General features: G+C 40.8%; 2 protein-coding genes across 4 annotated transcripts; one reads left to right on the top strand and one right to left on the bottom strand.

Annotated features, from left to right (window-relative positions):
- Positions 1 to 172: 172 nt before the first annotated feature.
- On the bottom strand, positions 173 to 5,650 carry il20ra (interleukin 20 receptor, alpha). 2 transcript variants are annotated; one of them, XM_005449662.4, is made up of 7 exons: positions 5,286 to 5,650; positions 4,470 to 4,596; positions 4,010 to 4,218; positions 3,754 to 3,929; positions 3,229 to 3,373; positions 2,804 to 2,940; positions 173 to 2,519 (listed from the first exon to the last, which is right to left on the bottom strand). In XM_005449662.4, exons 1-7 carry the CDS (start codon positions 5,332 to 5,334, stop codon positions 1,689 to 1,691), a joined length of 1,674 nt encoding a protein of 557 aa, XP_005449719.1. In that variant the 5' UTR covers positions 5,335 to 5,650; the 3' UTR covers positions 173 to 1,688. The 2 variants fall into 2 exon arrangements, with proteins under 2 accessions (XP_005449719.1, XP_019201819.1); XM_019346274.2 differs by lacking the exon at positions 4,470 to 4,596.
- Positions 5,651 to 6,442: 792 nt separating this feature from the next.
- Positions 6,443 to 26,370, top strand: med23 (mediator complex subunit 23). Of its 2 annotated transcripts, XM_003440769.4 has the most exons (31): positions 6,443 to 6,645; positions 6,885 to 6,916; positions 8,987 to 9,074; positions 9,163 to 9,287; positions 9,459 to 9,570; positions 9,809 to 9,907; positions 10,003 to 10,104; positions 10,204 to 10,273; positions 10,474 to 10,586; positions 10,669 to 10,764; positions 11,647 to 11,664; positions 15,963 to 16,169; positions 16,536 to 16,679; positions 16,841 to 16,986; positions 17,154 to 17,399; positions 17,481 to 17,623; positions 18,295 to 18,469; positions 18,898 to 19,061; positions 19,226 to 19,350; positions 19,472 to 19,677; positions 20,071 to 20,251; positions 20,366 to 20,536; positions 20,658 to 20,874; positions 21,142 to 21,251; positions 21,339 to 21,465; positions 21,829 to 21,994; positions 22,149 to 22,221; positions 22,310 to 22,524; positions 22,603 to 22,723; positions 22,826 to 22,957; positions 25,575 to 26,370. In XM_003440769.4, the coding sequence occupies exons 1-31, from the start codon at positions 6,595 to 6,597 to the stop codon at positions 25,794 to 25,796; spliced, it is 4,197 nt and encodes a 1,398-aa protein (XP_003440817.2). In that variant the 5' UTR covers positions 6,443 to 6,594; the 3' UTR covers positions 25,797 to 26,370. The 2 variants fall into 2 exon arrangements, with proteins under 2 accessions (XP_003440817.2, XP_005449718.1); XM_005449661.3 differs by lacking the exon at positions 11,647 to 11,664.
- Positions 26,371 to 27,334: the final 964 nt, after the last annotated feature.

Raw genomic sequence — 27,334 nt, forward strand, 5'->3', positions numbered from 1 at the left:
TGAACGGTTAACCAGAGTTCATGCATCAACCTGAGTTCTGTAAATGCATGAACCTGAAACAACCTGTTTTAGATATTATCAGTCTGCTGAATGGACGTTAGAAGTGGGTGTCAGAAACTAAATGTACCTGTTTCCCCTTTGTGTTGTTTTAGTAACACAAAGGTTAAGTTTCTACAGGAAGAAATAATTTATTCTCAGAAAGTCCCATCCAGATACAAAGAGATGGTATGAGTCAGACGTTACAAATTAACATATTTTGGACAGTTACAACTTCATGCAGGAACAGCACGGGCACAGAAAGAGGAACATCGCTAACACAGACCACACTGATTTCCTTCATAAAAGTCAAAACAAAGTATAATTTGTGCACAAATGTTCAGAAGTGCCAGTGAAAGCCTTTTGTGTACTTTGTAATGATCACATATTTTATATGCTATTTTAAGCGTGTCGTTGGTGTTGGAATGCAGGACTCATGGTAGCAAACAAGTCTGACAAGTTCTAAATGACAAAGTGTAAAATATGTTTATGGACGTCTCAGCTCAGAACAGAAACACCAAAATTGGAGAAAAACAAGGAAAAAACTATAATGTTGTTAATACTGCAGATGAGAATACATTTGCAAGGTTAAGAGAAGTGACAAAAGATGGCATAATCAGATTTTTCAGATTGAACCAGTCTTTTAGTACAAGGGCACAAAGATAGTGGGCACATACTGCAGATCATACAACGCATTATGAATCAGAGATGCTGTACATTAAATAAAGCAATAAAGAGTAAAGTGCTATACTCTTGCCATGATCATGTACAGATACACAGGTACACTCCTCATTCCACTTAACATCATCATTTCCAGTTACAGAACAGATACTGCTGTTACTGGCAGGTAAAACGAGGGATTTGTTTCACTGCGATTCCACAAACACAACAGCAAAAGGTGTATAATCGAGAGAGTTTAAATAAAAGCAGGTTGAATGCTTTACCCGGAACAGCACGATGGACAAGCTGATAAAAAACCAAAACTGCCCCCTGTAATTCAACCTTTATAAGTAAACACGGACACGTACGGTCATGCAACATCTACCGTGCACTGCGATCATAGACTTAAAAGAAAACACCGGTGTAAAGTTTCCTATATAGGATTTTGTTGTACTTTCTATTTTAAAGAACAAAAAACAAAAAAAACAATACATCTGATTATCTTAGAGAGATATGTCAGACACCAGTCCAGAATGAAGTGTAGTTTCTTTGTTATGATCATATGTTGTATTATCCTCTTTCACTATTAGACAGCTACATTAGGAAAAATACAGATTAAAAACAAAAGAAATTACATTAAAAAAAATATACAGTGTATCTTGTAATTAAGATAAATACACATTTCCTTCAAAGTTCATCATAGTATGATTTCTTCATGTGTATATCAGTAGATTTTCAGCTATAACGGTAACCCTACTAAGTGAGTACTAAGTGCTCCTAAAACTCTGCTTTTATCACACACTGTATGCATTTTAATAGAGCTGAGAAACTGTATACTGGCCATGTTTCATGGATTATCTTTCAATAACAGGGTTAGTGCTTTTTACTGATGAATATCATCTACTGATCCATGGGGATCCCAACAAAGTCCCATTTGTTGAAAACCTTCGCCACCTCACTCCCTGTTTCCACCTGTCGTTTTCTAACTCTTTCTATTCCTCTTCGTCACTTGCTTGGCTGACAGAAACATTATCTAGCCTCAACCTAGCTCTCGCCACATACTCCTCTTCACTCAATCTTCTACCTCTCCCTGAAAGTAGAGGTACATCCAGTCCTCTTTCATGATTGACACTAAAGTCATCTAGCGTGATATCAGATTGGTCCGAGTGGGAGGCAGACATGTTTGGAATGTTCTGTGGGGCATAAGCAGACATTAAAGGCTCATTTTCACAGTTATTTCCTTCCTCCACACCTCTGTTTGCCACTCCCTCCCTATCTGTGCTCCAGATCACCTCTCCACACAGCTCTTCTCCCCTTTCTACTTCCTTGATTGTTTGCGGATTTAACCGAATGCTTAATAGTAAACTTCTTATCGCTCCATCCTCCTTTGATCTCTGAAAAGACTGTAAACCTGCAAACGACCGGCCCTGCAACTGCATGGGGGTTGGTCTGCATGTCCAAGTAGTGTTAGCCTGAGGCGCGTAAGCTCCACCAGAGTTAACGCTCTCAACTCTCCGGTCTCCATCATCTTGATTCCCTCCCCTTGCTTCCTCTTCTCCTTCAACAGTGATTTGAGGAGCCATGCTGATACCCCCGTAGTCAACAGACAAATCATCCAAGGGTTCCTCGGGCTCTAAGGGAGGCTCATGCCTTTGGGGGGAGTACCTGGGTGGGGGATCCACAACTTTTAGAGAGGCGAGGAGGTGTTTAGGGTCTAATATTGTGCAGTCTCCTGGTGGCTCAGGGCTGAGGCGGCTCACTAAGAGGAGGTTGGAATTCTCAGGAGGGAACACAAGAGGAAGCTTGTAAAAAGTAGATGCGTTCTGGAAATTGGAGGGGAAGGAAAAAGGTATGAAATGTTTGATAATCTGCCTTTGAAACACTGCTGAAACATATTATTTATGTGAATTTCAAACAATAGTCTCAGTTTGCAACTATAATTATGTCACTGGGTCCCTACAGTGAATTGTTAAATTCATATTTAACAAAAAAACAAAAAAAAACAAAACAAAAACACCACACCACCCACCCAATCTAACCTACATTAATTAAATTAAGTTCAGGTTAGGTATTGCATTGCCAGTATGTTTATATGCATTTCAATTACCAGTATATTTGGACTGCGCTGGTCTTTCCCAGACAGGTAGCGATGGAAAAGGTAGCCAGCTGCAATGATCATACCAATGCACAAAGCTGGAACAACAATACCCACAATCACACTTTGCAGCTGCTCAATCACAGGGTCTATAGAAGAAGAAGAAAAAAAAACAAAAAAAGAGGGTGAAGTCAGTAAAAATATTTATTCATCCAGCTTCTGATGACATTTTTGGGCTTGTCATTTGAAAAGAAAATAAATCTAAAATCTGAACCATTTCCTTGACCGACATATTTGGCTCACACAAGGAAGTACAATACACCTGCTGCACAAACACTAATTGCTCTTCAGCTTTGATAACACATTTATTGACATTCCTTTCTACATTACATCCGAATATTCTTATTTACAGACACGGTCACGCAATGGAGTTGTACCTTGAGATGTGGTTATGCAGAGCCATGCAGAGGACTGGCAGTGGATTGGCATCGTTGGGAATTTCGACTGTGCAGAAAAGCAGTATTCCATGTTGTACTTCATCAGCCGGTATTTGTACACGCTGCCAACAACTGGGAAATGGTGCTAAAAACCAACAAGTGGACAGATTAGGCAATGCTAGAGAGTGGGAAAGAATTTTGTAAAAAATTGCTGCAGAAAAACCAAAAAGTTTATGCTTTGTGGGTGTAGGTTAGTTTGTCGTCATAGCTAAGCAATTAAAAAAAAACTACCAAAAAAATGAAGGTGTAGTAGGTGACTCAGTGCTCTACAAGGAAGTTTTCAATGTAATGTCTAGCATGAATCTTTTTATTTGTGCCTGACAATCCTGTTTTTAAATGAAAGCAATTCAGGGCAGCAACGTCAGATAGAGATTATATCACCACGTCCTAGAATTTTAAAACTTTTCTTAGTATGGGCAGTCAATCTATAGTAGTCATATATATTTCTACTTGATTTATACCTACCGTGTGGTTCAGATGGGTGTTGTGAACAGAAAGGTTGTAAATCATTTCGGGGTAGAGTGTCGCCATGGAAAGCGCTGGGGTGTGGTTGTTTGATGGATACCTCATCGGTCCCTTTATAGTGATGATGGCACTGGTGTTTTCAATTTCCACAGAAAGCAGTGGGGGCCCCAAAGTAGCTACAAGGTTGGACAAACCTTTGTTGTTTAATGTGTAAACATGTTAAATATATTGTAATGCTTTTGTTTCTTTAACTTACTTTCTGTCTTTGGATTGAATCTTCTGGGTATGAAAGCCCATTTGGAAGACACTCCCCTCTCCACAGCACGAACTTTGGCATAGTAATCCTCATCCGCATCCCACATTTCACTGGTCAGATCACACCACGTCCGCACTATTTCTGTACAGTGCTGCACTGCCTTCCAGTTCACCCGTTTTCCCTTCTTACCTTGAATTCTGTCTCCATAGCTGGCAAAGACAAAGACCCACACACTCAGAGGTGAACTTTTGCACAGGTTGAGCAGAGTTTGCTTAAAGTCACAGTCAGTAAAGAAAATGAACTTAAACAAAGCAGACCGATTTTGAGATCTTGTTGCATTTTATTTCTTTTAGCCTTGCTGGAACTTTTTTTTTTTTGCCAATAAATCCCTTTGGGACTGCATCCAGGCTAGTTCTTGGGAACTATGAATTTTTATTTAAACTCTAAAACATTTACTCACATGGCATATTGCACTGTGTAGAGCGTTTCATCTGCATGATTGCCTTTTCCTGGAAACCACTGCAGCACGTTCCTCAGATTTACAGAAGAGAAGGTGACATTGATGGGGCTGGGGACAGGCTGGGAGACTGAGGGGAGCGAGACAAGAGGTGAGGTGCCTGTCATCAGAATATACACCAGCTTCTAGTTGTCCTGACTGACCTTTAAACTTCTCCTGTGTTTAATGGTACTATTAAACTAGTTGTCCACATATAACCGTAAGGTGTGAGCTGTCACTATGATTCACTGCCTTTCAGACTTTGTTCCACCTCACACAGTACACTCGGCTCCTTATAAATCATTTCAAGTAGGCAAACACCATAAAAGTGTTTGATCAAAGATTCTCTATGGGAAGATTATCCAGACTACATTTTCTGTTTGCAATTTGATCAAAGAATGCCTCTCATGCTTTGATCTCCCGGGTGAGAAACCCGAGTCTGTAAAGTGACTTTACACTTAAAGTAGAGCTCCATGCACTAATACATTTTGTGTGTTAACAAAACCACATGCGTTTATAGCTCGAACAGCCGCTTTCTGTACTTAAAGTGGACGAACTAAATTACAATGTGTTAATGCTTTTAGAAGTTCCCAGTTTCATTGCAGATTTCTTTAATGATCTCATCGTTGGCTACTGTTGTAGCATAAAAGTCAGTCCGCTTGAATTGAATAAACGCCATAAAACTAACCGCACAAAATGGAAACAGTGGAAACAAAGAAACACAGCATCCACAAAGTAACAACAAAGAAAACAGATATTAGCACTTAAATGCAGACCTACCTGTGGAGTGAAAGCTATAAAAAATGAAAAATGTGAATATAGCCAACATCTTTGTATGGAGTCGTCATGTTTTCACAAAAACAAAAAAGCAAATACTTCCAGTCCTCTCGGCAGGTTCCCCCCAGCTCCTCCTCATAGTACACCTGCTCGCAGTTCTCTCGATTAAAGGAAATTAAAACCACGCACTCAAGGTTAAAGTGAAAGAATGTAGCTAAAGTCGGAAGAGTTACATGAAACTGCCACCCAATGAAACCCCGTGGACTGCAGTTAAAGGAATCCCTGCGACCTGACAGGTTTCCGTGTTTCTTATGGGAGAAGGAATGTGACCTTACTCGTTTGTGAACAGTTCACCTGTCAGCCGCGCGCGCGGGCGTGGGCGTGTCCGCGTCCATTGAGGTAATAGGCTACAAAAATCTAAGCTTAAGTATAAGTACTTAGTAAACAATCAGATCCACTCCAATATGTGAGAAGAAAAATACATTATACGTGACTCATTTCCAAATAAATCCGTGAGCTGTGTTTAGTTTTGCTGTGGTGTGGCGTGTGGAGGCTGTTAAGTGGAAACAGGTACAGTTTCCTTAAGATGCTCCTGGGGTGTTTATCCGGATAGCAGCCTGGGTAATAAGGTGCACCATGTTATTTCCTTAGTCCCTTTCCCCCCAGCTAATATCCTCTCTCTCTCTAAATACACTGTCAAATGAGATTAGATATTAAAAATTAATATTGACCCTACTGAGTTAAACCTGGGTAACCCATTTGCAAAGAGAAAGCTGTTTTGTTTAAAGCGTAAACATTTACTCTTACTCTTCTTCATCACACCACAATTATTCCACCACGAACCTCACGAAAGCTATAAACAAAACATGGAAAAATCAATTAGCAAATATCGAGAAGAACAGCAGGTGCTCAAACATCGTCCATTGTGACATCTGGTGGCCACAGATCTGTCTTAGTGAAGGGACAGACTTTTGAATACAGATTTTAAACTCTCAAAAATGCGAGCGTTGTGAGAAATATTTGAAAAAAATAATATTATTAATGTGTAACTTTATTATTTGCAAATTACTGAGGTATGAGAATTACAATTTATAATAATAATTAAGCAAAGAAACAATGGAGCGGAACTGTTCCGCTTGTGTTTCCGTTGCATGCCCGGATTGTTTTTGCCATCGCGCTTCTCCTGCGGCGGCTTTCATTCTGCTTCCTTTTAGCATTTAGCTTGTTGGGGTTATCGACTGTGCTCCCGTAGAGGAGTGACGGGTTTGAATTCTGGGATGGTTCGTTGAATAATTGTCTTTTGGTTGCAAACATGGCGCTTTCGATGGAAACGCAGCTTCAGAGCATCTTTGAAGATGTTGTGGTAACTTGCATCTTTGTTGACTGAGTGGCAGCCAAGCTAACATTAGTTAGCATTTCAGATAACTGTAGTAGTATTTTCTATTTACTGAACTTACTTTGGTTTGCAAATATAACCAGATGGTGTTTTTACTATATGTCTCCAGCTCGCTAACATAAGAATTAACAGCTAAGGGTGCACCGTTAATATCACAAGTCTTCACTTACGTTAATGCGTTTTTATTTTCTCCTTTTTTTTCTTAGAAAACTGAGATGATAGAAGAGGCCTTTGCTGGGTAAGGCTGCTCTGAATTCATGTTAATAACCCCCGATATTTTGCAATTGCATTGTTATTAGCTTAGGTGTAATGTAGGGTGCCACAAACGATTATTTTGATAGTCGACTAGTCACCGATTATTTTTGCGATTAGTCGACTAATCAGATCATGCATCCATTGAACGTAAAACGTACAGTTTATTGCACTAGCACATGTCTGCTCTTATATAACTATCATTAGCTTACAGCTTGAAGTGTTTAAGGTGCTAACTAAAAATAAAGACAAGAGGATAGTTTATTAAATTTAAATGAAATTTGCAGATTGTTTCGGTGGAGTTTAATAAACGCAGCCGTCTGCTCCTTGCTATCTAAAATATAACAGGACACCGGAGTATATTCTCGAGCATCTCACACTTCTGATAATCAGTTGTCTGCTTGACGTTTATTCAGCTGTGTAAAAACTATAACTTTAATCTCAGCCAAACCGATTTACTCAGGAACAAATAAAATACTGAAAAAAGCCCAATAATATCATTTTTAAGTTATCTAAGTGACTTGTACATCATGTTTAACCTGAGTAGCGAAAGACGGCGGTGGGTTTGAAAACGATTTGCCGGGAGTCCGGTGTTCTCACCGGCTCTAGTGAGCCTTGAACCCCGGCTAGGTATCGAGCTAATGGGTAACAGACGTCTCCGAAAACGTCGGAGCGCTTTTGAAAATATGTGGTGTCTTGATAAACTGAGCAGATATTTGAAGTTTACACAGCTACATTCTCGCCTGAAAATATATTAAACGTTTATTTTGTGACCCAGAAAGAATAATAAGAGTAACATTAAAGCTAACTAGCTGCCGCCATTGTTGAAAACTGAGCAGGGCCGCGCTATGAATTCTGGGACACAGCTTCTTCTTCTTCGGGGTTTAACGGCAGCTGGCATCCTTGTACATGCAGTGCTGCCATCTTCTGTTTCAGTCCGTTATTACACTCTTAAATCCTACTACTTATTCCTGCGTCTTTTGGGATCTTACAAAGCTTCAAACGACGCGTTGACTATTAAATTAGTCGTCGACGATTTTGATAGTCGACATAATCGTGACTAGTCGACTAATCGTGGCAGCCCTAGTGTAATGTTAAGTTACTGCACACTGGTAGTGCTGCTGGATGTTATAGTTATAGTTATAGTTTTTACACAGCTGAATAAACGTCAAGCAGACAACTGATTATCAGAAGTGTTTTAGCAGTAAGACTCACAGGCCACTTTGTTAGGTGCTGGAAACATTTCTCAGAGATTTTGGTCCATATTGACATGACAGCATCACACAGTTGCGACACAGATTTGTCGGCTGCTCCATCCATGTCGTCAATCTCCTGTTTCACCACACCCCAAAGTTGTTCTGCTGGATTGACATCTGGTGACTGTGGAGATCATTTGAGTACGTTGAACTCATTGTCATGTTCAAGAAACTAGTTTGATGTAATTTGAATTTTAAGACATGCTGTGTTATCCTGCTTTGCCTCAGTTGCCTATTCTTAGCTTACATTGCCGGCATCCATTATGTTCCTCAGCCGCTGTAGTCCATCTGCCTCTGGGTTTAACATGTTGTGTTTAGAGAGGCTCTTCTGAATAGGGGGGTTGTGTTTATTGGAGTTGCTTTTTCGCTCCCATCACCTCGAAGCAATCTGGCCATTGTCCTATGACTTCAACAAGGCATTTTCCCCCTGAGAACTGCTGCTTGTTGCCTTTTTTTCTCTTTTCTGGACCATTCTCTGAAAACCTTAGAGATGTATATGTGGGGAAAGTCCCAGCAGATCATCAGTTTCTGAAATAATCAGATCAACCTGTTTAGCACCAACAACCATGCCATGTTCAAAGTCACTTAAATCACCTTTCTTCCCCATTCTGATGCTCAGCTTGAACTTAACTAGGTCTTCTTGACCATGTCCACATGCCTAAAGGCAGTTAGGTGATGTCGTGTGATCGATTGATTAGATAACTGTATTGAAAAGATGTGGCTAACAAGAGTGGCCGATGTGTGTATATTAAAATGTACGGAGCAAAATTAAATGCTAAAATTAAGAAGTGTGTTTTTAGGATGTTTATGGACACTCCAGAGGATGAGAGGACTAAGCTGATCAGTTGTCTTGGAGCCTTCAGACAGTACTGGGGAACCCTGCCACAGGTTTTTACACACACACACACACATGCACTCCCACTTGCTCACACTTACATGGCTGAGATTTTTCAGTTGCTCCAACGTCTTTCTGCAGGAGTCTCATGAACAGTGTGTGCAATGGATTGTGCGCTTTATACACAGTCAGCACAGCCCCAAGAGGATCTCCTTCCTCTACGACTGTCTGGCAATGGCTGTGGAGACCAGTCTATTACCACCCAGGTACACAGAGACATATAGTGTGAGATTATTTGACACCTAAAGAAGTAAAATGGGTTCAAAGAATGATTTATAATATTTCCATATATTAATTTATTATATTTAATTTATCTGTTTTATGACATCCCAATATAATCTGTTATTTGTCTATCTCATTAATCTTCGTGTCTTTAGGATGGTGTGCGTGGCCTTAATAAGCTCAGACAGTTTGGAGTGGGAGAGGACACAGTTGTGGGCATTAACTTTCAAGCTGATCCGCAAGATCATCGGGGGAGTGGACTACAAGGTCTCTGACACAAAACTTCTCGCACGCAGACACATCTGGATTGATTCTTCCAAACTCGCGGCCGTGTTTGTGCTTTTTTGTTTTGATTTTCAATGGTTATATTTTTGTTGGCTGCTGTTAAACAGGGATCTCTGGCTTTTAGAAGAATATCCTACAATGTGTAATACATTTGAAAGTCGTTTTTAAGCTTTCCACGTGAGACACTTGTTCATGAATTCTTTTATACTTGTTGTGTCAGGGTGTTCGGGACTTGTTGAAAGCTGTGCTGGATAAAATTCAAACCATTCCTACCACTGTCAGCTCAGCTATAGTCCAGCAGCTTTTGGCTGCCAGAGAGGTACCCATTTTTAAACCTTTAAAATTAATCATATGTCATTTTTGATGGTTTATTTGAATACTTTTTATGTTTACTTATCTTTACGCATGTTGCAGGTGGTAGAATATATCCTGGACAGAAACGCCTGTCTCCTTCCAGCCTACTTTGCTATCACAGAAATCAGAAAACTGTATCCAGAGGGGCAGCTCTCACACTGGGTGAGTGTTTGTGTAGCTATGTGTAACATTATATGTAACACTATATACTTTCAGGTTTTTTTGTGAATTCCTTATCATGTCTGTGCATCTCATTTTCAGCTTTTGGGCAGTTTGATATCAGACTTTGTGGATAGTTTTAGACCCACAGCCCGGATCAACTCTATCTGTGGTAAGAGGAACTGGTTGCTTCCCCTTTTATGGATTCCTGGAGGTTTAAATAAGCCGCTTATCATTTGAAGTGTTATTTATATTGTTATTAGGACAGTCACTAGAAAGTGAATGAAAACTAAAAAGACAGTTTGTAGTTATTTCTCTCATGTAGTCAATCTGGTATGTACAATCATTTGTTGCGTCCGTGTGTCCTCACAGGACGATGCAGTCTGTTACCAGTGGTGAATAACAGCGGTGCTATCTGTAATTCCTGGAAATTAGACCCCAGCACTCTCCGCTTCCCTCTGAGAGGCATGCTGCCGTTTGACAAGGTAACCAACGCGCTGGACTTATACACCACACACACCTTTAGACGTACAGAAGTTTGATCATGATTTGTGTGTTATCGTATAGGACCTCTTTGAGCCACAGACAGGGTTGCTACGCTACGTGCTAGAACAGCCTTATTCAAGAGAGATGGTGTGCAACATGTTGGGGCTCAACAAGCAGGTAAAACAACCTCATCTTCTTTTGTATTTGTCCCTTTGCCTCCATACCAGGCCCTCCAAATGCCCCCACATTTCCTGCCCCCGTTATTTTCATCTTACCATCTTTTATCTGCTCCTGCTCTTGCTGTTTTCCTTATCCTCCATGATCTTTTCTTTGCGTTGTAATTCGGCACGGGTTCTTCACTTTTCTTTGCCACCCTCCTTAAATCCTTCTCCCCTCACACCTCTCTTTTACCTTGTTTCCCTTGTAGTCCTTATAACACACCTATATAAGAACAAATGTAAAGCAACGCTGTGAGCTTGGCCCATAATGCACTGGTGTCAGTTTGCCCTGTTGGGTTCATGCAGTTTCAGCTCAGCCCAGTTCACTTAGCACAACCATCTACACAGTGTGGCAAGCTGTCATTGAGTCCAGACAGTTTGGCATTAACACAAATATTTCTGTGTAGATTCTCAGTTATCCAGGTCATGGTAATATAAGGAGCTTAAAAAGAAAAGCAGCTGGACTTCTTTCAGTTTCTTGAAGAAGAAGCTTCTTCAAGAAACTTAAAGAAGTCCAGCTGCTTTTCTTCCAAGCTCCTTGGATCGTTAACACAAAGCTATCATCAATGCTGTATATGGATTTTTCTTTATATTTTGACTCAGAGTAAATAACCCAGAATCTGGTTTATATATCTGAATTGGCTGAGTTGACGCTAACTGTGCTGAACAGACAGTAAACAACCTAGCTACCTTAGTCACCACTTTCTTTTCTGTCTCTCCTTCCCCCGCCCCCCCTCCTCTCTCCGTTTCATCCTCTTTCTTTGTTTCTCTTCCTTTTCTCTCTCTTTTGTCCTCTGGCTGTGTGTTGTATTTGTCTGTCTCTCTGCCATGCGCTCTCTAGACTCTGAACATTGCCCAGGTATGTCCTCTTCCTGGTTGCCTGACCGACCCAACTAACCAGCTCATTGGACGCTTAGCTTTTTTTTAGGCACACTGACGACCTAAAACTGGGAAACTGGAGAAATGAAGAAAACTTGAAGTGGGAAAAAAAGAGAAACATTACAGAGCTTGAGATGGACACAGCAGGGCTCCATAAATGGTACACTGGTGTGGTTAAATAAATATTTGACAGGTGTACTGTTAGGGAGATATTAAAGATTACCAGAAAAAGAAGTTAGTTTAATGGGAAGCCAGGGAGACTTTGAATCATTAACTGCACATGACTTGTTCAATTAACAGGTCGCTGTGTACATTTTTCAATAATGCCTGTTTGCTTTGCCTCACACCTTATCTCTGCGTTCAGTGCTACAGAATAAGAACAGTAGCCATAAAATATATTAATGATTTGTTTGTTTTTTGTATCCTCCTTGATATTTTCTGTTAATATTCAGTATATATGATCTTGGCAAAAAAAAAAGAAGCACTTCCCCTTGATTATAATTATTTAGGCTTAGTTAAATTAATGCATTTGATAAATAGATGAAAAATCGGTCTGTGATTAGCCATGATTACCACTAAGCCTCTTACATCGGGGGTTGTCACTCAGCTGAAAGCTTTCAAGCTCCAAGTTGCTCAGTAATGCTTAATACTTGGATTTGTGCTTAGCATGTTTCTGCATATTTCTATTTACTCATTAATGAGTACTCCTCAACTTTGCCTCACTGTGGCCCAAAAGACGCTGTTGATTAAGATTTTTAGTTAGCAATCCTAATGTCAGCTGAGCTAACTGACACCTACAGTCCAGACTGAGAGAGCTGCAGCTCCTCTGAGCCACAAAAGAGCAAATTTTGTCCCAGCTAACAAGCCGACCTTAATTATTTCTGACTTTAAACCCTGCTGTTGACATTTCAAGTCCTGCTGCACTGCATGTATGGATGTAGTCTGGTGCTTGCCTGTTGTTAGCAAGGTCCTCCCGTGTCGGACCTGCTGCTGCTTTCTGTTGTGCTGACCGGGAGCAACACTGAACTATTTTGACTAAACAGTGCTCTTGTCTTTGGTGATTAATGCAATTTGTTATTGTTCTATTTGTTAGCCAAGAGCAAGCTTGCAAGTCAAGTAACAGCTAGCCATGTGGCAGACAGTGACTGTAGCTGACTACAGACTCAGACAGAAAGGGTAGTGTGCGCCACAGCAAGCCCAGAAACATGGTGCTGTACCTACAAGTAGACAAGCAAAATATTAGGCACCTCACAGGTTAATTTATCATTCCAACTTTATTACTTTTTACATAAATAAAAGGCAGGCTGGGTATGTTTTGTTTAATTATAGTCCAGTCTGCATTTTAAGTTGGTAGCTCTTAAATAATGTTACTGCACTGTGACAGCAAACTGAATTTTAATGCAGCTTGTCCCTTCCACTCATCCAGTTGCATTACTCAAAAATGATAAAGTGGCTCTAATTTGTATTGCTTACATTCGCCTTAATCCTTTCCAGTAAAAGCTGTAAGGTGACTGTGAAAGGTCAAATAAACTGCAACTTTGGAAAACACCAGGTTTAGCACACAAAACACAAGCTAGGTTAAATAAAACACAGTGGAAATGGTAAAAAAAAAAAAACAGGTTAGTGCGATGGCTAGCACTGTTGCCTCAAAGCAAGAAGGTCCTGGGTTTGAACCCCCATCATGCCGGGGCTGTTCTGTGTGGACCTTGCTTGTTCGCCCCGTGTTTGTGTGGGTTATGTCTGGGTTCCTCCCACAGACGTTCACTTAGTGAGGTTAGGTCAATTACTGAAAATAAACTGTCCACAGGTGTGAATGGTTTGTGACCTGTCCTGGGTGTAGGGTCCCTCACCCCATGACCCTGAGTTGGATAAGTGGAAGAAAATGGACGGATGGATGAAGTAGAAAAATACTGTAAAAGCACAGAAAACACAACGGAAATAGAACTAAATCGCACAACAGCTCGCAAATAAAAGAAGAAACACAATGAAAGTGTCTTTGGGGGACACGATAATGTGACGGAAGAGCTGTGGAAATGGCAAGCTAACAGTAAATGGCTAATAGCAAACACGTATCTACAGTATTATACAAACCAGGTGATTAAAACACTAATTACCTGCATATTTTTTTCCTCAGCTTCTTGTAAGTGGGGCTCAGTGCAGTCGTTTGCATGTTTTGGTTTTTGTCTCCCCAAAAAACACTTCTGTTGTGTTGTATACATTTGTGTGTGTGTGATTTCTTTTATGTTTGTTTGTTTAGTTTTTTCTGTTTCCATTATGATTTGTGTGCTTCTGCGGCGTGTTTTCTTAAGTTGCAATGCGTTTGACCTCTCTCAGCCACCGTAAACCGGGCTTATAAACCAAAAAGTTCTTTTCAGGTTTGAGATGGATTGGATTTTTGTTATGGGTCAAGATAATTAAATAAGGGGGTGGCATGTGAGGACCGCAGTGCTTTATTGTATTTGCATAGTTTTTGGTTACTGTCAGCAGGTCAGTGGAACATTTTAATTCCGGACACCCAGGCGTTATCCATCATGTTAATAAGTGAGGTGCTACCTGAGTTTATCTTCCTGAAAATGCGTACACTGTGGCACTGTGCAATTCTAAGAAGAGTCCAATCTGTCTGCCGGTGGCAGATAGATTGCAAGTTCATTACATTGTGCTGGTGCATGATGGGTTAGAATTTTTAAAAAGGAAAAAAAAAAGGTTCCCATTAGTCAGGCTGTTGATCAGTTACAGTATAAACTAGCTGCTGGTTATATTGCTGGTTTTTAAATATACCATTGGGTGATCTGTGTACATGATTTATTTGTAGACAACAGATATGCCTGTGGATCTCTCTCTTACTCTTTTTCCTCTATCTGTTTGTTGCCCTCTTCTCTCTCATTCTGTGAGCATGTGTGTGTTTGGCTGCAGTGGAAGAGAAGCTGTGCCGAAGGCCAAAGCAAAGAAAAATCTGATGGTCATTTTCACAGCTACTCTTCTTCCTCCCACTCACACCTTTGTCCCTTCCCAGACCTGTTAGTCTGCATGTGGGAATGTGTTGCAGTGGCTGGTTTGCTGTTTTATGCTGTGCTTTTTAGTGCTGTACCTGACTTGTTCGTGCTGTCCTGTTCAGTCCCTCGTGTAAGAAGTGTAAGAAGGGCTCTGTTAAGAGGCCTGACATGAATGTGAAAGCCTGCAGTGCAGAGATCCTCACTCCTTCTGCTCTAATTTTGCCTTTTTACATGTAGAAAAACAAAAAATGGAACAAATGCGAAGGCCATATGTCAGGAAAGTGTGCAGCATTTTTTAATGAATCATAGTTCTTTTAAAATTAAATAACAGACCCAGCGACATGAAATATCAGCTACCTCATATAGTAGAACAGGGGCTGTGTGGATTGTAAGTGAAGCCTGTATTAATATTGTTATTATTATTATTATTATTATTATCATCATTACTGTTGTTGTTATTAGCCCTTATTAGATGGGGAAAAAAAAACCCTCTCATTACCACTAATCCTTGTTTTCTTTTCCTTTTTTTTTCTCTTACCCACCCGTCTTTTATATAGATGCATTTTTTTTTAATTCTTCATGATAGAGCATGGGCTATACTGGATACACTGGAGCCAGTACAGATTTTGAAGTGTTAAAAATTCTAGTATGGATATCCTGGCCAATATTCTTTCTATATGTTTGCCCAGACTATAATCTAATTATATTAAAAAGGAAAATTATGGGTTTATTTGTCAAACTAGTTAGCGTTAGCGTCTATCAGTTTCTGAATCTTCTGATATAACAGCTACTTCTGAGCTTGTGAACCTTGTGACTGGTTCATATATGGAATGGAAACCCTTATTTTAAATCTTTTATATGTATTAGAGCTATAAAAGATTTCACAGAAGACCAAAACACATCTTCTTTTTTGTATAGTAACACAAACTGAGAATTACCAGAATATTAAGGGATTTGGGTAAATACTGGAATATGGCTACAGTCCATTGTGACAACACAAGAAGGAGATGCTGTCCTGCATGCAGTGATCTTTTTAACAATATCTGGAATAACTGTCAATAAAATGTTTGAATGTGAAGTAATTTATTAAAGATGTTATTTTTATTCTCTCCTATGTCTATCTTTCTGTCTTTCTTCCTTCATTCCTACCTTCCTTTCCTCTCTTCTTAACCCCTCTTCTTTTTTTCTCCTTTGGCTTTTTTCCTCCTTTCTTTGTTTAACCTCTTCTCCCTTCTTCTCACTGTTTTCTTTATCCTGTAACACACTTCCCCTCCTCCCCTCCCAGCATAAGCAGCGTTGCCCGGTGCTGGAAGAGCAGCTGGTGGACCTGGTGGTGTACGCCATGGAGCGCTCTGAGACCGAGGAACACTTTGACGCTGATATCGGAGGAACTAGTCAGCTGCTGTGGCAGCACCTCTCCTCCCAGCTCATCTTCTTTGTGTTGTTTCAGTTTGCAAGCTTCCCTCACATGGTGCTGTCGCTACACCAAAAGGTAAGAGGAGTTGACTGCAGTCACGCTGATAGAAAAAGAAAAACATTTACAGCATGTTTACAGTCAGTTAGGGCATGAGTGTAATACATGTGTTTACAGTGAACTGGGGAAGTCTCTTGGATGAGAGGTGAAACATCTTCACAAACTTTAAGAAGCTCTTTGAAGCTTTTGAGACGTGTTTAAATGTATGCAGTGGATCCCAAATAAAGAATTATACATTTAGTTGTGTCAGCATAACGTTTATTAAATACAGAGCATGTTTAACAACATGTTATTAACAAGGAAAAAATTAAATGAAGCAGATTAAATTCTGTGTATATGTGTTTTCATTATTTTTTTCTCTTTTCCCTTATTTGTTCTCATCAGCTTGCAGGTAGAGGTCTCATTAAAGGGAGAGATCATCTTATGTGGGTCCTGCTTCAGTTTATATCAGGAAGCATTCAGAAGAACGCCTTAGCTGACTTCCTGCCTGTCATGAAGCTTTTTGACCTGCTTTACCCAGAAAAAGAGGTACAAGTTATTGCAACTTGTAGTGTCCCGTTTTATCTTATTTTTGTCTTTTTTTTATTAGATCTACTTTTTAAATATTCATCATTCTAGTATTTGAATTTGGCAATAAACTAATATTGCTTGTAGTATGAGTGTCACCATTGCTTTCTGTTCCTCTTCAGTGCATTCCAGTTCCTGACATTAACAAACCCCAGTCGACCCATTCGTTCGCTATGACCTGCATCTGGATCCATTTGAACCGCAAAGCTCAGAACGACAACTCCAAACTGCAGATACCCATACCGCACTCTCTGAAGCTGCACCATGAGTATGTCTTTCACAAAGATATGCATTTAGCAATAGTAAATACCTCAAAAGTCAGAATTTTCCCTAAACCTGGCATACCTGGTTAATTGCTAACGTCTTCCAGAATTCATAAAATGATAAACGTCCTCTGCTGCTGTCTGTCCACCACCTTTCCCCTTCTTTCTTTAGATTTCTTCAGCAGTCGCTGCGTAACAAGACGCTGGGCATGTCCGACTATAAGATCGCCCTGCTGTGTAACGCCTACAGCACCAACTCGGAGTGCTTCACTCTGCCAATGGGCGTCCTGGTTGAGACCATCTATGGAAATGGATCCATGAGGATCAACCTTCCCGGCACCAACTGTATGGCTTCGGGATCGGTCACTCCGCTGCCAATGAATCTGCTGGATTCGCTCACTGTGCATGCAAAGATGAGGTAAATAAATAAAACACAGAGAATGAATTTAATTAATTTCTTCTACTTCAAATCCCTGATCGCCTGCCCTCCGGTCTCCAGTCTGATCCACAGTATTGCCACGCGTGTCATCAAATTGGCCCATGCCAAGTCCAGCATTGCTCTTGCCCCTGCATTAGTAGAGACATACAGCAGATTGTTGGTCTACATGGAAATTGAGTCCCTGGGCATCAAAGGATTCATCAGTGAGTCTATTTTTAAAACTCGCTTAAAGTTTGCACTATGTTGAATTATAGATGTAAGAAATATGATCTTATTTCAGGAGGAGATCATTTTGCTTCTTAATGACTAATAGTTGTTTGTGATTGTCACGTCATACTTCTGTAGAGCTAGCTAGATGCTAGATTCTAAAGTACTGCAAACATAGCGTATGGACACCTGCACTCCGTCCGGCCAACTTCCAACTCCCAAGTTGAACCGTTGTAAAAATGTAAAGAGAAGAATATTCAGATATTTGTACAAGTAAAAGTAAAAAGTTGTCTGAAAAATAAATGCTCAGGTAAAGTACAGATACCTGAAAATTCTACTTAAGTAAAGTATGAAGTATTTGTACTTCATTACTTCCCAGCTCTGCAAATAGCCGACATAAAGCCGTCTGAATGTGTCAGGCTTCAGAATAGTGTTATTAATCTCTATATTTATAGTATCATGAACATTTTAATGACATTTACTGAGGAAGCAGGTTTATTTACATGATGCTGTTTTATTATGGGGTTTTGCATTACTATCGATATATTGAGCTAGTAAAATTTGCAAGTGTTACAGTTTACTGGGACACAGTCTGAACAACATAATTATTTATTCTCTTTATGGGCAGCAGAAACGTTTTAAATAATGAGAAACACTGTCTGTCCAGGTCAGTTGTTGCCCAACGTGTTCAAGTCTCACGCGTGGGGAATCCTTCACACGTTACTGGAGATGTTCAGTTACAGGATGCATCACATCCAGCCACACTACAGAGTCCAGCTGCTGAGTCACCTGCACAGCTTGGCTGCTGTGCCACAGACCAACCAGAACCAGCTACATCTGTGGTAATGTAGAAGCATGTGTCGCATATAGTTAGCACCTGCTAATATTAGAAATTTAAAGCAAAATTACACATTTTGTTGCTTTTTGAAGTCGAAAGATTAAATCAAAACAGATATTAAAATGCAGCTTCTGTGTTGTGTGCTCTTTTAATGTACTTTATTGCCTTTGAACTTGAAATTCCTACCATGAAGTTAAAATTATCTTAAACTTGAAAGTTATTATTTTAAGTCCTTCTGTTTGCAATAGTTATTTGGTTAATTCTAATTATTTACTCAGGTAAACTAACTGTGGAAGGCAGAAAAGTCCCACACAACATGTTCTCATGTTGTCCAACTCAACTGAGAAACAGATTAAGCACAAAAAAATGTTCATCAGGATTATGATGGAGTGAAAAAGAGTCATGATTCCTCTTTCTGTCTTTGTCCTGAAGTGTTGAGAGCACAGCTCTGCGCCTGATCACAGCTTTGGGAAGCTCGGAGGTGCAGCCGCAGTTCACCCGCTTCCTCAATGACCCAAAGACGGTTCTGTCAGCCGAATCCGAGGAGCTGAATCGCGCCCTGATCCTCACTCTGGCCAGAGCCACACACGTCACCGGTACCCACTCAGTTTTTGAAGACTCATTTGCAGTGTTGTTGTTTGTTTGTTTTTTGCTGCCCGCTTTATTTTAGTCATTGTTTCGCTTTTTGCTTTACTTCTAATCATCGTGTTTGACTGAAATCCGTCTCGTGTTATTTGTCACCTGCTTTCTGTATGTGCAGATTTTTTCACAGGGTCTGACTCCATCCAGGGCACTTGGTGTAAGGACATCCTGCAGACAATCATGAGTTTCACGCCTCATAACTGGGCCTCTCACACACTATCCTGCTTCCCTGCACCACTACAGGTGCAGATATTATGTTATGCAAAATATTCAAGTAATAATTGTGGTTTATTGTTGTTTTTCTCTGTCAAATAAAACATCTGAATCTTGCTGTAGTGACTCCTGGACTCTGTCTTTGCTTCAGGCGTTTTTCAAGCAGAACAACGTTCCTCAGGAGTCGCGCTTCAATCTGAAGAAGAACGTCGAGGAGGAGTACAGGAAGTGGAAGTCGATGGCCAATGAGAATGACATCATCACCCACTTCTCCATGCAGGGCTCACCTCCACTGTTCCTCTGTCTGCTGTGGAAGATGCTGCTGGAGATGGACCATATAAACCAAATAGGCTTTAGGTTTGCAGCTTCTTTTTTATGTTTCAGAGTTAACCTTCCACACGTATATAAAAAGTAGACCGCAGCAGGAAAAAAAGAAATCCTTAATTAAATAATCCAAAGCTGTGAACAGCGAGAATATTACTTGTTTACATTTCCAGGTTACACTCACTATTAAAGACACTGCTGAGTGTATTTTAATGAACCCTGTGTTAATGATGCATCTCATCACTGTTGTTGAGGCATTTTAAATGTAACATTTTACATTAATTAACCAGGAAGGATTTGGGTGGTTGGGTCCTACACAGCATCTGTGACTAATTGATCCAGAGGGAGAAAGCTGCCTTATTGTGGGATGATGAGCTAACTGCTGTTTTTTGTGGGGGGGTTTCCATTTCTTTTTTGGTCCCTCAGGGTGTTGGAACGTATTGGAGCTCGTGCACTGGTGGCTCACGTGCGCACATTTGCCGACTTCCTCGTCTATGAGTTCTCAACGTCAGCTGGTGGGCAGCAGCTTAACAAGTGCATTGAAATACTCAATGACATGGTCTGGAAATACAACATAGTCACGCTGGATAGACTCATTCTGTGCCTGGTGAGGACAGACAGAGAAATACAGGATTATATACTGTAACAAAGACATCCTAGATTCTACACTTTTCCTTTGCCTGTGCTACAATATGATAAGGGTCCATGTCTCTGCCTCCAGGCGATGCGTAGCCACGAGGGAAACGAGGCTCAGGTTTGCTACTTCATAATCCAGCTGCTGCTGCTGAAGCCAAATGACTTCAGAAACCGAGTCAATGATTTTGTCAAGGAGAATGCTCCTGAGCACTGGCTGCAGAACGACTGGCACAGCAAACACATGAACTACCACAAGGTACACGTGCGACAGAACATGTTTCGTTTAATAGTTCCACAACTGTGATGACATCTCGAAAAGTCAAGTTAAATGTAGAAATTAACTTAAATCTGTTTTAAAATGATTGTTTTTCTTCCAGAAATACCCAGAGAAGTTGTACTTTGAGGGTCTCGCAGACCAAGTCAACCCTCCCATGCAGCTCCAGCCTCAGTACCTGCCAATCTACTTTGGGAATGTGTGTCTGCGCTTCCTGCCTGTTTTTGACATTGTCATCCACCGCTTCCTGGAGCTCCTTCCTGTCTCCAAGTCTCTGGAGACGCTGCTGGATCATCTGGGAGGGCTGTACAAGTTCCACGGTGAGTAAGGCTACGAGGAGGACTGTGTGGGTCCAAGATGAGGGGAGTTGGATTCACTAGGACGTCTTAACGCATTCTGAAACAGGAAATCCCAGACAGCTGATTCTGTTCATCTGGATGTCTCGTTTTCAGTGTGAAATGTTTCATCACTCATCTAAGTAACTTCTCCAGTCATCCACTTGTCAGAATCAGCTTTTTGGGATGAAAAAGGGGAAGGTGAACTTTGCCATTATTTGGGGATTTGTATTTACCGCTGTGTTTTTTCAGATCGCCCTGTGACCTACCTGTACAACACCCTTCACTACTATGAGAGACACCTGAGAGACAGAACCAACCTCAAGAGAAAACTGGTTCATGCCATCATGTCTTCACTGAAGGTAAACAGAGAAGACTCATGCAGTAATTCATGTATCTGAATAGCTAATGCGCAATTATTGATATCAGTGTAACGTTTTATTTTACAGGACAACCGTACTCCAGGCTGGTGTCTTAGTGAAACCTATCTGAGGTTTGGCATGAACGCCCGTGAAGAAAACGTGTGGATCCCTGATGACACCTACTACTGCAAGCTGATTGGACGCCTGGTGGACAATATCCTTCATTAATCTATCACTCTTAACAACAAAAGACTGATGTCTGGTCATGGAAAGTCATTGGTCTTTTGGGCTGCTGGAAAGTATATTTACCTTACCGCTGTGAGTTCTAGTCTCCCTTAATAGCTTTAAAGAGGGATTGTATTTATTAATCCATCTAAGCTGGTTTTATTGCAGCCTCGGGGGTTGTTAAAGTAGAAAAGAGTTATTAAAAACAAGATAAAATCGGTTGGATGGGGTTCGTGTGCTGCACGAAAACAATATGCGGTTAATTAAAAGTGGTACAAGTAAAACATCCGTGCTTCCATGAAGGCTGTTTTCTCCTCTGGTGATTGTTTATCCTCCTTAGCGTTTACCTCACCCATGGCGGGAAAGTCACCGGGTCCTTTTCCCAACTGTGACTGGAGGTTCAACGAGTTCCCCAACCCTGCGGCCCACGCCTTGCACGTCACCTGTGTGGAGCTGATGGCTTTGGCCGTGCCAGGAAAAGATGTGGGAAACGCTTTGCTTAATGTTGTGTTGAAAAGGTGCAGTAAGCAAGCCATGTGCAATCATTGTAAAGTTTATGGGTCTCATTAAGCTTAAATGCCATCCTTTTGGAATTAATAGTGTTCTCTAGTGTATGCAGAATATTTTAATGATCCCTAAAATTACCTATCATCTTCTCCTTTCACCTTTTAGTCAACCTCTGGTCCCCAGAGAGAACATCACTGCCTGGATGAATGCCATTGGACTTGTGATCACTGCACTTCCAGTAAGAAAAATACTCTCAGATTTTCAGCTTTCACGATAAATTGATGTTTAGATTTTTCCGCTGAGACCACCTTTGATCTCCTCTTCAGGAACCATACTGGATCGTTCTCCACGACCGCATCGTTTCTGTGATCAGCTCTCCGGCACTGACATCGGAGACGGAGTGGACAGGCTATCCCTTTGCCTTGCTGGACTTCACTGCCTGCCACCAGAGCTACAGTGAAATGAACTGCAGCTACGTGCTCGCATTAGCACACGCCGTGTGGCATCACTCATCCATCGGACAGCTATCTCTGATCCCCAAGTGAGGCGCTCTCCTTGTTTTTATCCTGTAAGACTGTTTCTTTTTGCTCTCCTCATGTCTTTATGCATCTGTGCGTAGATTCTTGTCAGAGACTCTGAAGCCCATCGTCAAGACAGAGTTCCAGCTGCTGTACGTGTATCACCTGGTGGGGCCGTTCCTTCAGCGCTTCCAGCAAGAGAGGACGCGTTGCATGTTGGAGGTACACTTCGGATGTTCTCTTTATCTTACATCAAAGATATAATTTAGTTTTGTCTTTCTCCTGGTGGATTTTTGTACATTTTGTTCTGTGTTGCTATTTCAGATTGGTGTTGCCTTCTATGAGATGCTGCAGGCAGTTGACAAACACTGTCAGCATCTCAGCTACATGGACCCGATCTGCGATTTCCTGTATCACATTAAATACATGTACACTGGAGACAGTGTGAAGGAGCAGGTGAGCTTTTGACGTCTCCTTGGAGCATGCCAGTGTCACAACAACAAACCAATCCAGTTTTATTTGTAGGGCATTTTTTATACATGCAAATTTGACAAAAGTGCTGTACAAAGCACCAAAACACCACACACAATCATTGAAACAATAAAAAAACAACAACAATAAAAATAATATAAATTGAAGGTAAGAACACACCACTGTCATTGTGAGTTAAAAGCCAGATGAGTTTTTAAAAAAATAGGAGACCATCCTAAAATATGGGCAGGGAGATCATTCCATAATTTAGAGATGATAACTGAAAAAATGGTCCATGCACCTCAGCGATCTTGAGCGAACATATGCTGTCAGCAGCTCAGCTACGTACACAAGTGGTCATCCAGGAAAGGTTTTAAAAGCAAATAATAAAATCTTAAAATGGATCCTAAAACAAACGGAGCCAGCGGAAGGAGGCCAGGATGGGCGAGCACTGGTTAATACGAGCTGTGGCATTTTGGACCAACTGCATGCGAGCAAGGGAAGCTTTGATTTATTGTGAACTCACTAATAGTGGATACAGGAACAGGAAAGTTTATCTGTTATTGCCAGTGTGGGTAAACAGTCTTTATCAATAGAAAATGCTGTAAAAATTATGAAAATACAGTTGAAAGTTAAAAATCTTTGCACTCCTTCACATTTTCTAAAGTTGTCCAGTGAGCCGGATTAGCGTCTTCATCAGGGTATTCTGGCCCCGAGGCCTTATGTTTGACACCAGTGCACTAGAACCATATTAATATTATTTATGAGCCCTAAATATTTTGTTACCCTCTAAATACAGTGCAGTTATCAGCATTTCCATGTTTAATTGCACTGCAGAGGCGTGCATACAGCGTTGTTTGTCTGTAAATATCACGCTTGCTAACGGAAATTTCCCTGCAGATTTGAATAAGAGGACTGACTGACGCAAGGGTTACCCTGTGTTCTGCTTTTTTTTATGTACCGGATACTACTGCAGCTTAGATTGTGCACAAAATTGACCTATTATGTTGCAGATGAAAGTTTCCAGAAGACGGAGCTACTGCTGACATTCAAATAAATCCAAACAGAAAGTCTCTAAATATTAATTTTGTTTGGAGAAATGATCATATTCCAGTAGAACTATGTAATTATGTGCACAGAGATTAAAAAGTGTGCTGCCCTTTGAATAATATATACCCTAAAATCTGCAGTAAGAAGATGATGAAACCATCATCATGTAAAACAGGGAAAACCAACTGACAAGAAATCTGTGGTTTTTACACACATTCTGAGTGTGTGCTGCTCCTCAAAACACAGTTGTTGTTTTTTTTATCTCCATTTATTCACTCATTCATTTTTTGTTGCTTATCTGGATCTGAGTCACATAGGCAGCAGTCTCAAAACAGATGCCCAGACCTCCTCCTTTTGGCAATGTTTCCAAGCCACCTGTCAGATATAATCTCTCCATCATGTCCTGGGTCTTCTTCGGAGCCTCCCTCTGGTGGGACATGTCAGAAATATCTCACCTGATCAGATGCCCTAACCGCAATCTTCCTCCTCTTGATGTGGAGGAGTAGCGGCTCAACTTTGAGTCCCTCGCGAAAGACCAACCCAACCTACCCAATCTCTAAGGCTGAGCTTGGACACCGTTTGGATGGAGTTCATTTCTGATGCTTATATCTGCAATCTTATTCTTTTGGTCACTTCTCACAGACATAGGTGAGGGTAGGACCGTAGATGTACAGCTTCACAACAACAGGTAGCCTCTGCATTGATGTCAACACTGCACGAGTCTGTTCCCCTTTCTCGTGAACAAGACCCATCCAGGGGTTGCAAGGGACCTGTAGCCTATCCTGTGTCAGCGGGAAAGAGAGGGTACACTCTGGACAGGTCGTCAGTCTATCACCAGACTAACAGACAGACAACCATTTGAACTCGCATTCACCTGTGGGCAATTTAGAGACACCGTTTAAGCCAGGCTACCCCGAGAGAACCCTTGCAGATTCAGTGCAGAAAGGCTAAGTTGTGGATTCAAACCCAGTACCTTCTCTCTGTAAACACCAAGATCCCAGAGATACTTAAACACGTCCATTTGGGGCAACAGCTTATTCCTGATCAGGAGTGGGCACTCCACTCTTGACCAACTGAGAATCCCGGCCTCAGGCTCAGTGGTACTAATTTTCATTTTCAAGTGTTCACACTCAGCTGCAAACCACCCCAGCGTGACCTGGAGGTTACCGCTTAAAGAAATTCATCATCTTCAAAAAGTAGAGAGGTGATCCTGAGCCCAGCAAAGCAAAGAGACTTCATCACTTGGCTGGTTTTCATCACTTTTTTTGCAGTTTTAGTTCGATCTTAGGTGCAATCCCAGAGGCGTTCCCGACTTTATAAGAGCAGATTTGTTCCAAGCCACCACAGGACACAATATGTTGTGTGTTTTTGGTGGAGTAATTCTAAAGAAGCCAATGTGATAAATATCGATGTGATGCTTAACTGGTAGTTACAAAGCACCTCTCTGACACACTAACTTCCTTTCTTGTTTAGTTCCTGCTTTTAGCTCTGTCTACATCAGTGTATTCACTTCTCATCCTTTATCCATTCACCTTTTTTGTGCTTTGTCTAGGTGGAGAAAATCATCATGACTCTGCGTCCTGCCATGAAGCTGCGTCTGCGCTTCATCACGCACAGCAGCAAGATAGAGACTTCATCCTCAGCTGCCAGCGCTGCCTCCGCTTCCTCCACCTCTTCCTCCTCGGCCACCCCTCAGCCCCCTCCGTCCACACTCTCATCCTCCACCGCTGCCGCCTCACCCTCGCCCTCACAGCACACACACACACCTTTGTAGGTGGCCTTGCCAAACACAAACGCACAATAGCGATCACAACTGTGAACTTACATTTTGTTTGTTTTCTTCTTAATTTGGATGTTTTGTGTCTCCAGTCTTTATAAAGAAGGCCTCCTGCAAGAATTTTGTGCAAATTATTTTCAAAATCTCAACTTATGACAAAGAATTTTTTTCTTCTTAAGTTTTTTTGTCCAGCAAACTCCATAGACTGAGTTTGACAAAATATTTAAGCTTTGTCATAACAGACAAAAAGGGTCACAAGAAAACAGAAGATTTTTTGTGGCTTTATTTTAACGTATTTTTTGTAGACATTTTTTATGTTGTACATTATTACTTCATTAAAAGCAAGTTGTTTTTTTAAAATAATGGGTCTTTGTAAAAAAACAAAAAAAACAACTGTGTATTTCTTTATAGACTGTATCCTCATGGTCTCAAACCAGTGATCTTTCATGTGTTCATGTGTCAACCACTTCACCTACACATAGATCCACTATGTTACTGTAAATATAATAACCATGCATATTAAGGTTTTTCTAAGAATTATTCAGTCAAACTAAAATATTGTGTTTCTTGATGTTCCTCTCATGTTTTTCATTTGCTCCTGGGCAGGCTAGAAATACCAGACTGATTCTGACAGGTCAGCTCGCCCCTTACTCTTACTGTGGACAAACACCTCTTTAGTAGGCGAGTCACACCCACGTAGATGAGCATCTGCACAACCCAGAACACTTAATACAGGTTCTGTCTGATGCAATATCGTAACAACCAGCAGGGGGAGCCCAGCATTAACAGCTGACATCAGTCATTTTCCTCACAGATGGAACTTATTAATGAAGGATGGAGAGAGTCCTACATTAGGAACCTTACCTTACCTTGCCCCTTTTGATTGGTTCCCTTTCTCTATGCCAGAGGATATGAAAAAAGCACATAAACAGGTATCCATTAAGTTTGGTAGAAAGTCGCAAACTGAGCCAGTAACACTTAGTATTCTGGCAGAGAGCTGGATCTGGGAATTTTGCCATTTGACAGTTGGCAGTAAAGCTAATGGTTAGACATAGATTTCATTCCAAATCCTCGGGGTATATTGTTGGGTCAGTAAATCAAATTATAATTAAATTGGTCCCTTTGGATGTTGGGCAGTGGCGAGGGTAACTACATAGTTTTACCAACTATTTTTACTTCCCACTGGAGAAGCTGAACTACAGCGAAGCTGATCAATGGAAACATGTAGTTTAGGTTCCTAAAGCTGCTTAGAGGAAGTAGATAAACATTAGTTTACATTATTTATTCAAAATATCACAGAAAACTACCAACAAATTATATTTCCTTTTATGTCATATTGTAGTTTTAGTATTTGTTTATGTAAATCATCATGGAAATGTTGCAAAATGGAGTCTCTTATGTCAGTGTTCATCCCTGATTATTATCCCAAATTTGCTGTTATATGGCATGTGGACAAACTGTAAACATCTTTCCCCTCAAGAACAAATGCAATATACTAAAATAAAAAGTCACACTGGTGCTTTAAAGTGTAACGT

This window comes from Oreochromis niloticus, linkage group LG15 (assembly GCF_001858045.2).
Source record: "Oreochromis niloticus isolate F11D_XX linkage group LG15, O_niloticus_UMD_NMBU, whole genome shotgun sequence".
Taxonomy (NCBI): domain Eukaryota; kingdom Metazoa; phylum Chordata; class Actinopteri; order Cichliformes; family Cichlidae; genus Oreochromis; species Oreochromis niloticus.

What these genes read in the sequence shown, in the direction of transcription:
- il20ra (XM_005449662.4), bottom strand. Translation starts at nt 5,334, where the DNA reads ATGTTGGCTATATTCACATTTTTCATTTTTTATAGCTTTCACTCCACA. An exon ending in TTATAGCTTTCACTCCACAG is followed by an intron (nt 4,597 to 5,285) that starts GTAGGTCTGCAT and finishes CGCTCCCCTCAG; the next exon opens with TCTCCCAGCCTGTCCCCAGC. An exon ending in TACACAGTGCAATATGCCAT is followed by an intron (nt 4,219 to 4,469) that starts GTGAGTAAATGT and finishes TGTCTTTGCCAG; the next exon opens with CTATGGAGACAGAATTCAAG.
- med23 (XM_003440769.4), top strand. Translation starts at nt 6,595, where the DNA reads ATGGCGCTTTCGATGGAAACGCAGCTTCAGAGCATCTTTGAAGATGTT. An exon ending in ACTGTGCATGCAAAGATGAG is followed by an intron (nt 17,400 to 17,480) that starts GTAAATAAATAA and finishes TCCGGTCTCCAG; the next exon opens with TCTGATCCACAGTATTGCCA. An exon ending in TTGTGATCACTGCACTTCCA is followed by an intron (nt 22,222 to 22,309) that starts GTAAGAAAAATA and finishes TCTCCTCTTCAG; the next exon opens with GAACCATACTGGATCGTTCT.